Raw genomic sequence first — 10,397 nt, 5'->3', positions numbered from 1 at the left:
ACTTTTTATTTTGTTTATTATATCATAAGAGATACATGTGGTAGCTGATTGCAAACAAATATCTGCAATCAAAATATTTGGAAACTACTCCATTAAAGCTGCCCAAGAAATACCTACAATTTAGTATGTTTAGTTTCATCAATTTGTATAAAAAGAAATAAATACTTCTAATATACAGCTTAAATACAATTTCTTATATAAACCACAAGTAAAAACTGAAGCAAATGAAAGTACATATTATTATCCTTGTACACAATGAAATAACTATTACCAATTTTTATTAAAAAAAAAGAAAAAAAAAGAAAAAAAAAAACACCTGGTGAAAGAATTTCACATCAGCAAGTAATTAATTTGAGGTAAATGCTATGGTTTTATTTTGGCTGTGCAGAACAAGACTATTGATATACTAGATGTGATAAATTAAAAGCATAAAAACAAATTAAGCTAACTTGAGAACTCTCTGTCTTGTGCTTCGGCTTCACTCACATTATTTAATTGGCATGTAGAAATTTTCTGTGAAGAAAAGGTATTGCCTTCATTTCAATTATGCTTATCATCATAACCTTATGCACCCAGACATCAGCATTTTCTTCATTACTCTAAGGCACACCAAGTGGCCACAAATAATTTTTCTTGGGATGTTTGTGGACAGTAATAATAAATAAGAATAATAAATTAGAAATAAGGCACAAAGCAGACAACTTGATTCTGTGATAGTGCCCAGTGAGAGTTTAGTATAATCATGAGAGTATATCAGACAGAATTATTTGCTTAAACAAATATGTATAGTGTTCACTGTTTCTGCCTGAAATACTCCTAGTTGTTGCAATATAAGCAATTCCTTTTACCTCCAAAACTTGCATATATCTTTTAGTAAGAACACATAATCCGAGTGCATTCATTTTTATTTATCATTATCAAATCAAGCCAATTACAAGTTCAGAAAAAAATAATGCTCTATAGAATCACTGTGCAAAAGGAAAAAACAAAAAATATGGATATGCTAAGTTACAGACTAAAAGGCCATAGGACACTGTATGTCACTCTCTTCTAATTTATTTCACATAGGTAGGTCTGTATGATAAACAAAGAGTAACTGCTTGTGTCTAAACAGCTTCCGCAGATTTGTTATATGTGAATTTCGTATAAGCACTGAAGCATTTACCTTACATACAGCAACAATAATGACAAGATACCAAAGCCAAAGGCCTTTTTATAATCCATAGATATAATGCTACTATACAGTAAAGTCTATTCTGACACTGGCCCAACATCTACCATAACAGGAATGTTCAATGTGACAGTTCGTGATTCTGTTGCAGTTGCTACAGTGTTGGTGTATTCATAACGAAGCACAAAGCCAACAATGGCCCTTTTAGCACCAGATTGGGGAGTAACAAGAAGATTAACACCAACTTTATTTGCTCGTCTCCAAGCAACCACTCTGTAAAGAAAATTTTGATATTAATTATTTGATACTCAAAATAATACTACTAATATCCAGTAGGCTGTAAAACAATATTAACTATATAAAAAACAGCCGGGTAAAGGTAAAGGCTTCACAATCTATTGAATATATTATTCTCCAGAAAATATTAAAATGGTATTTCATATACATATAATTCAGCACATCTCATGATAAACCTGAGCTACTTAAATCTCACAAAGATCAATCATTCAGACACTGTTACCTGCTACACAACCAGTGGTAAGATAATCCATATTACTAATCAATTCATTTTCTTCTTACTTTTTGAACACTTTCATCCATCATTATATTTGCACTCCCAGATCTGACTACTTCCTTTCAAAAACCCTCTACTAATAATTTTTATCTATCCTTAATGGCCTATTTAAACATCTACAAAATAACCATATACTCTTCAAACATCTTCCTTAGAAACTACTGAATATACTTACCATAAAAAAAATAAGACAAAGCAAAAATGCAATCTACATATTAAAATGAAAGGCCAAAAATATACTAATTATATAAAAATTAAGATGAAATTAGCCTGTCTGTGAAAGTGAAGAAATACATCTACTCAGTTCACTAATTCCAAAGCAAATACATGGCAATATGAAACCCTTGCAGATTCATCCATACAGTAACAACATAATAATGTATACATACTGAGGATCATCATTGAAGCTGCTATTTGCATCCTGGTCATCATATTCGGCCGTATCATCACGAGCAGTAAGAATAAGTTGTCCCTGTGGTAATGCAACATCTGCTGTTGGAGTTAGATCAGTCTTTTCCACTGGAATATCCACTACTCGGACTAGGCTGCTTGTGTTAAGGCTGCCTCCTTCTCCAAGTTCCTCACCTGAAACAGCAAGTAATTAAAATCATCAAGGTAAACTTGGTATTTTTTCCATCTCCTTTCCTTATGAAATATTCCATGATCTAACATATCCACTAGCTTGTAAGATGCACTTGCCTGCAAGAATCACCATTGTTTTACAAAGAACTTTGGGGAAAAACAATTTTGGGACATTCCATCACATTTTGGGGCTCCCTGCCAAAGTGTAGTAAGTCACCATGTCAGTTCTGATTTACATTACAGGTAGTGGTGTCATTAAGGTATTTTTTCCCAACAAATGACAAGGAAGTGGTTGAAACGGTAAAAGTAACAAACTCTATGCAGCAAAGGCAAATTAGTTCAAAATAACATGACACTCAGCCAATCAGCAGGTAGAGCCTAACCTCACTCTATTTACCTCATGCTCCTCACCTTTTTTTTAATAATATCACTTCACTTCCAAGCCTAACTTTGATAATGGGGGTAAAGGCATCCGTGAAACAACAATGTTGTCCTAAACTCCTTTTCATCTATTCTTATGAGCATGTCTATTGCCTCACTTTGCTTAAGTCCAATTCCATGTACTTATAAACAATTTCCTAGCTTCAGTCCTCAAATAGTAAACTAATGTGTGAAGTCAGCACAGATTTTAAGGTAAAATAATTCAATATATATACCTATGTCTAGTCTGTGATATGGTCCCAGGAGTAAGTGGCATGTTGAAAATCACTGAATAACCAGTCAATAATTGAGGGTGTTTGGGGAGAGATTTTTTCAACTACCTTTTCAAATCTGGTCAGTCAAATACATGACACCTTTAAGTGTTCTACTATAAATACAAATTGTCAATTACCTTTCTGCTGTGCAGCAATATGTGCCTCAGGGACAAATGGGAGGAAAGCTAGAGTCATATCATGAGGAGTTGGATTACACAGCGAGATCTGTACAGATGTCTCAACACCCCATTTGAGATCTGCTTGTTGCACCATCCTTACTTCGGGAACATGGTAACTGTAAAATTATAATGGCCTCTTGAAAAAATCATGTCATTAAAATTCACGATTTATTATATATTTTCTACATGGTCAATACTACTTTAGAGTCATTTATCTCAACTATAGCTACATCTGTAAGAAATTAATTTGCAAACACAAACATAGGGAAAAAGTAAACACATTCACTTAGCATTTTTCATTATGATACTAATGATTAAATGGGTAATGGTAATAATTTCTAAATCTGGAACTATCAGAATGAGAGAGGAAAGCTTGATTTCCAAATATCTTAGGCAATTCCTGGAAAATAAGCCTTTTAAACCCTCAGTCCAAAGACACTGTATACATATCTTGATAGTGTAGTGTACAGTCCTCAAGAAGTCACTGTTAGTAGTTAATGCCACAATCAGAGTATTTTGAGCCTTGGTTGTCATTTTGTATCAATAACAAAAATTATAAAATGACTGGGATGGGGAGGTGGGATAATTTTATTCAAAGTTTCAGGACAATCAAATTAACATCAATTATTTTTTTTTTTTTTTTTTTTTTTACCAGGAGTAAGTTCAACTAGGGTAATTTCTCTGTTAAATGATACTTTACAGAAAAATACTAAACCGATAAAAAGTATAAAAAATCTTCTCTGGTTTTGTGGAAGTGACTGCTGTATTACAACTGAATAAAGGAATATCATGAATCTAAATATGAAGCGCTTTAAAATAGTAAGATCTAAAATTTAAAAAAAACATTCAGAATGACAAGATGGTGAGTGCTCTACTAAAAGTGAATATCATGAAGTATTCAATCTGTTCAACATTCTTCTCTTAAATAAACAAAACTGAAAGGGTGCTCTAACCACAATAAGTAAAAACAGTTCTGTCCTACTTACAAAGCCCCAAGCTGAATCTTGAACTTAACAGATGAGGGATTATACTCTGGTTTGGATAGGTTATGTTCACAATGACGACATCGAAGGGAACGTTTCACCAAAATGTGTTTGTGAAGAGGATATAGATCACTACTTTTCTCTGGCTGCCATTCAGGAGATGCCATTCTTTGCTCCATTGAAGTAACTGTAAAAACAAAGGACTGAATCAAATACAATAATTTAACTACAATACGACACCATAATAATATACAACTTTTTTATTTCATAATCAATCCTTTAATTCAATTTGCTGAGAAAACCACATTACAAAAGGTTAAGGGAATCTTTTCAAGCCTAAGGAGTTAAAAGGCTCAAAATCATATTTTAGCTAGTATGGAACTCCTTTAGCTGAAAACCACCTATATGCATCAATATAGCCTTCAAATAATGCTAAATCCCTCATCTATTTTTCAGTCAATCTGCCACTTCTTTTTTCACTCTCATTTTGACATTTTCATAAAGAGGACTATTCACAGTGTGTACCTCACTGTGGGACGTGTACTATAAATGAAGAGGTATTCCTCGTCCTACATTACTCACTTGATGAAAGGTTCACTTCTTCAGTAAAGATGTCAGCAGGAAGTCCCTCTACTTCTTCAACAGCTTCTGAAGGAGTCAACTCTGAAGTCTGGCTGCCATCACCCTATTTGGATTTATGCAATGAATACAAATATTTTAACAAAATTAACTATCACAAGGGATTTACAAGCCTACATGTCTGAGTCTCTTCACATGCTATATTTTCAGCTACAGTTGAAATTTACATTTATCCTCAGTGCATTCACCAAGCACAAACTAACTTTAGGAGAGTAAGGAGACAGGGGTGAAAGTGACTTCCTTCCAATCAGGGAGGGAAGGCTGTATTTGTCCGTCATACTGAAATAAGATGACTTGCGGTGTGAGAACCTCTTGCGTTCTTTCTCCAGCTTCTCACGTTGTGCCAAGGAACGATAATGTTCCAACAAGGTCTGCAGCTCCTTATAATGTTCATTGTCTTGTTCAGCCCAACCACCAGTGGCTAAAAAATATCAGTAAACTTTGTTGACTGTCTCCAGTAACTAATAAAAAAACAAATTGAATAAAAAAGTAGTAATTTCTCTAATATATGATAATGCATAATATTTTATCATTCATGATAAACATTTTTTCTACTTATTAAATCTTGTCAGAAAAAAATATAAATAAAATTATTTTTAGAAAATCTTAGAAATTTACATTTGTAAATGTAAGGAAAGAATGAAGGGAAGGCTTTCCTAATGATAAGAAACATTTCTGCAAAAGAAATACATAATTCACAAACTTTTGTTAAACAAAAATAACAAACATCATTAAATTGAACTACTAATAAATCAATGATAACAAAAAGTATAAACCAACTAACCCACAGTTTGATCCTTCAGTCCTACATCTCTCGAGGTCCACCTGCAGCTGGTGCAAGCCAAATAGTAGACCTTCCTAGCAACAGTTTTGCTTGGGTCCTCTGGTGAAGGAGCCTGAATACTAGTTGCCCGTGTTGAAAGGGTGTGGCAACAGCTTGGGCAATCAAAGCAATTGGCACACCTAAAACAGAAAAAATATATATATTCTAAAATGTATACAAAAAGTTTAAGAAATTAATAGAAGAAAAAGCTGTCTTATATATATACACCCGCAAATAATTTTTTTCCTATCTATATATGGTCCTATGCATTATTTTCATCATTTTAGAACCCTCCTTCATTCTCAATTCTATATTAACTTTAGAACTCAAACACAAGGCTACTGTACCTATTCTTCTTGAGCCGTGCTTCAGTTGAAGGCATATTCTCCAAGCAGTTTGGGCAGAAAAGTGTGTCCACCTGAATTCAGAAAATAAAATATCAGTACAAGCTGTTCCAATATCAATGCTATATAAGCTTTCTCATATTTTTGATATTTCCATAACATTTACAAACCTTTATAAAAAAATATAACATTCATCCAAATGTAAATATATGATGACTATATATAGGAGGGGCCTATAGATACCCTAAATAAAAGCAAATATCCCAAACTCTACCAAGTGTCCATCACAAGTAACACTCTAGTAATGGCCAATAAACCACCACAAATACTTTGGCAAAAGTAAATTTATAATCAAATATAGAATAACAACCAAGCTCTCTATCTTGCCAAAATATATGAGGAGGTTTGTTGTCCTCTCCTAGAGCACTGACTGTAGAGGCCATTGTGATAGTTTGATACTACACCATTATCTGATTGGACTTCACATTGTGTAGCTTTCATCCTATACCACAGCACATTTCATACTGGAAGTTTCAGGAAGTTAAAGTTAAGAAGAGACTTGGACATCCAATAATGGACTTGCATCAATAAGCATAGCTTCTAAACTAGTTGATGTTCTGGTAAGGGCTTACTACATAAAATATATTCAAGAAAGAGCTTGTAGATCTTGTAAATTAATGTCAACAACGGAATCAGTACAAGCTGTACATTAATAGAATACTAAAGTACAATCACAATAGCTATGGTTAACCCTAGGTATCCAGGGGTATTCTCTTTTGCCCAGCCCAGGGGGACTAGTTATTAAACAGTGGCCTCTAGCAAGTCTGTGCACAATATGATGCATAGCATACAGAAGACTATGGATACCAATATCAAAAACAAATTTGTGTCTAATTATTTCCAACACTATAACAACTGATGATAACTGAGCTTGGTCACTCCACAATTTGCTGCCAAATGTTTTATCTTTGGTGATGCTCTGAATACTATGCTTTCTGGTCAGAAAACAAGAGTTAAACAAATATCTGTTACATTCATATATTTATCATTTCTGGAATTGGTAATTATTTACAGTATACTCTACTTCAGAAATCTTATTCAACTTCAACACTCTAAATTGCCATTACTGGGTTGCCCATGGGTATTGTTGATAGGGGCTCTGCCTCCCAACACCCCACACAAACAGTCTTCACTGAAGCTCTGGAGAAACGAGTGGATTTAGAGTATGAGTGGCACTTCCCAAAAACTTTTTTTTTTTTGTTGCATTACCATTTGTGTCTGCAGATTATTTCTTAAAGCACAAGACTACAACTTTTTGTCCTTGAAAAGAATATCATCTTTATTTTCCCTAAGCTTAGTGCATCCATACTGTAAAGATTAACCCTAGGATTTAATACATTAATGATTGCCAAGGACTGGGCTACCTAGCACAAACATTAGTGGTTGTTGCCTGTCTTGGCAACTGGACCTACAGTTAAACACAGCTACATCGACTGAACAGCAAAACTGTGAAGTGTGGAGGCTGTGGCTATCACTATGCTTTAGCATTAAGTTAGACATTAGAATTAGACAGTAGGTCTTCACAGGTCACTGCAACTTTCCAGCAGACTTAGATAGTACACCCTCAATACAAAAATGTTTTATGAAGGAATCCACAAATGGTTAATTAGTATCTTCTACCAAATTATTTACCAAATTAATGATACATGGATATCTATGAAAGTACTGTGTTCCATGCAGAAGTCTTCTTGGTTAATCTTGACAGTATGGACACTCAACTAGGGTAATGACATTCAAGTAGAGGACAAAAAGTTATAGTCACCATCTTATTAAGCACAAGCAATAGAGCAATAAACAGAAAATATTCGCTGCATATCACCACTAGGTATAGCTGCAGCAGAAAATATTCGCTGCATATCACTGCTCAGAGACTAAGTCCACAACAACCTCACACAACCAAAGTTCTTAATGTCCATTTTCTATAAGTTGGCACAGAGCTAATAAAGGAAGGTTGATTGTTACCAAGAGCAATGCACCTTCCAGAAACTAAGTCCCAAAACCTGGGTAACATGCAAACCCAAAAACCCAACCTAACCTTTCCTACCTTCTATTTATTCCCAAGACAGGGGGGCACGCTCCCTGTACCCCACCTTTGTTAGTACTACTTGCCAACTCATAGAAAAAGGACATTAAGAATTCTGGCTGTATGAGGGTGTTGTGGATTTATGTTGTGTTCAGAACTCCTCATCCTGCTCATCTAGACAAGATAGACAAGATGCTTTGACTATATGGAACCTCAACTTTCTCGTCCTGGACAAGTTGTCCATCTCGTTCATCTCATCCTGGGCGAGCAGGATGAGATGACATGACAATAGCATTTGCATGTAAACAATGATAATTAAATCCTTTATTGATGTTATCAAAGGATATTTTTGTGTTTGTTAGTTGCAAGCAAGTTGAATATGCATCAAAGGAGTTACAAAATCTATGCAGTGTGCAAAATAAAGATATCTGTATGATAATAGAGTGAATGTTTACTTTCAAGTTGGTTGCATTCTGGGCAGCAAGGGTCTTGGAGGCTTTAGTCTCTGAACAGTGATATGCTGCAGACATGTTCGTCATTTAGTGGTGAATATGAGGCTGCTGCTGCTGTACCTATGTTATTTTTATTATTTTACGGTTTATAACAATCAGGACTTCCCAGACAATATTCATATCATCAGATTTATTCTCGTGTGATAAGAACGAATCTGATAATTATTTCTAAAGCAATCACAGCTGACAATCTTGATGTCTTAAGTCCTGATAGCAAGGGTGGGCATGAAGTATATCAGGGAAATTAAGGGGTAAACCAGCTAAGAAAAAAAAAAAATAAATCAACTAATGAAACTCTACAGATGTCCACCATCTTTGAAAGTCTACAGACCGACACACCAACAACAAAAAACTCTACAGGAATTCAACCACCTTCCGGTAAATTCAACAGGAATTCACATCACCCAATATATCCTGACCAATAAAGCAACCTAATTTCATGTCACAACCTCTATTCAACAATCTAAGTTGCCGTGACTAAGCATGCCTTTCGGGCACTGCCCGAGGAGAGGGTTGATGGGGACAGAGCCCCACGGGAAACATTCTTTTCACCTCGGTAAGACAGAGCTGCATACATAACTTAAAGAATAAACCAAACATCTTTATATCTCGAGACACCAAACTTTTCTTCGCCTGTCTCTTTTCTGGATCGATTGATGTCTAATCACTTTTCCAGCAATTTAGGGCACTTTATGGGTTCATATATCAAGCTGTAATAGTTACTAAGGTCTATTTCTTCTGGCGAGCAACTATATTGTTTTAAAAATTACCCATAATCGATGCAACAATGAATATTCCTTACTGGTGTTTTATCAAGGAATTGCAGTCAAAGGTCTTGAAAGTCCCAGTGGAAAGCTCAAATGCACATTAGGTTTTTGTAATGAATACCATAAACTATCAAAACATGCAAAAAAAAGTTTACTACAAATAAAGGAATGCATCAAATACATGAATTAGGAAAACCAAACATTGAACTTTACAAAAGAATTGTGTTGTAAACCATGTAATACATGGACTAATTGAAAGAATGAATGAGTTAAGCGGTCATAATACTGTAAGCTTTTGTGATGTATAAACAAGGCAAGTGACTTAGAAAAAGAAGAGTCAATCTCCTCTCTCTCTTTATTTTCGATTTGCGCACCTTATGCCATTGATGAAAAGTGTCTTAGTTTGTATCACGATAAATATTACATACACTTTTTATACTGTAACCCAGATGATTATCTGCTGTAAATTTACCATTGTTTCTTACTCTATTCAAACACTCTGCAGCATGGCAGTATCCATATCCCTTTATCTGCATGCATTGCTCTCAGTCACTTATACCAAGGTAAGTACAGGAAAAATTTATAAGGTACGAAAGGTTAGGTTGGGTTTTAGGGTTCGCATTATACTCTGGTTTTGAGACTTAGTCTTTGGAGTATGCATCGTTATCAGTAACAATTAATATCAGATGCCGATAAGTTATCAACACATCTGAGTAGTTTCAAAATATATAGTGTGTGTACAATAAAGACATTGGGAAAACAGTGCAATGAAAGTCTACTCTTGAGCATTATGGCCGTTGAAGGCATTGAAGGGTCCATAACATATCTTCATTGTCCTGTAGGTCCAGACACCTTGCCTGAGCAAGACAAGGAATTCCAAACGAAGCAATAGATTATATAGTGAACGTTCACAGCTTTTTGGTCCTTCTCAAGCAGCTTCCACTGACTATATTTAAATGTAAAATCATGTGAAGTTTACCTGTCTTTCCTCTTGTCATCGAAATTTACATAGTGACTAGTTAAGTTCACCATTAACTACCTGAAG

At 34.8% G+C, this 10,397-nt stretch overlaps 1 protein-coding gene across 1 annotated transcript in view; it reads right to left on the bottom strand.

Moving 5' to 3' along the window:
• DCTN4-p62 (dynactin subunit 4) overlaps positions 1 to 10,397 on the bottom strand; it is a 10,832-nt gene continuing 435 nt past the window's right edge. Inside the window, exons 2-9 of the mRNA XM_027357698.2 lie at positions 5,994 to 6,064; positions 5,608 to 5,786; positions 5,027 to 5,244; positions 4,767 to 4,869; positions 4,188 to 4,371; positions 3,160 to 3,317; positions 2,135 to 2,330; positions 1 to 1,444 (exon numbers count right to left, since the gene is read on the bottom strand). Of these exons, the coding sequence (XP_027213499.1) occupies positions 1,252 to 1,444; positions 2,135 to 2,330; positions 3,160 to 3,317; positions 4,188 to 4,371; positions 4,767 to 4,869; positions 5,027 to 5,244; positions 5,608 to 5,786; positions 5,994 to 6,064 (1,302 nt within the window). The 3' untranslated portion in view covers positions 1 to 1,251. The remainder of the gene's footprint in view (positions 1,445 to 2,134; positions 2,331 to 3,159; positions 3,318 to 4,187; positions 4,372 to 4,766; positions 4,870 to 5,026; positions 5,245 to 5,607; positions 5,787 to 5,993; positions 6,065 to 10,397) is intronic.

Source organism: Penaeus vannamei, chromosome 6, assembly GCF_042767895.1.
Source record: "Penaeus vannamei isolate JL-2024 chromosome 6, ASM4276789v1, whole genome shotgun sequence".
NCBI classification, from domain to species: domain Eukaryota; kingdom Metazoa; phylum Arthropoda; class Malacostraca; order Decapoda; family Penaeidae; genus Penaeus; species Penaeus vannamei.
Note: the sequence above shows the minus strand (reverse complement) of the source record. Positions and strands in the feature narration are given on the sequence as shown.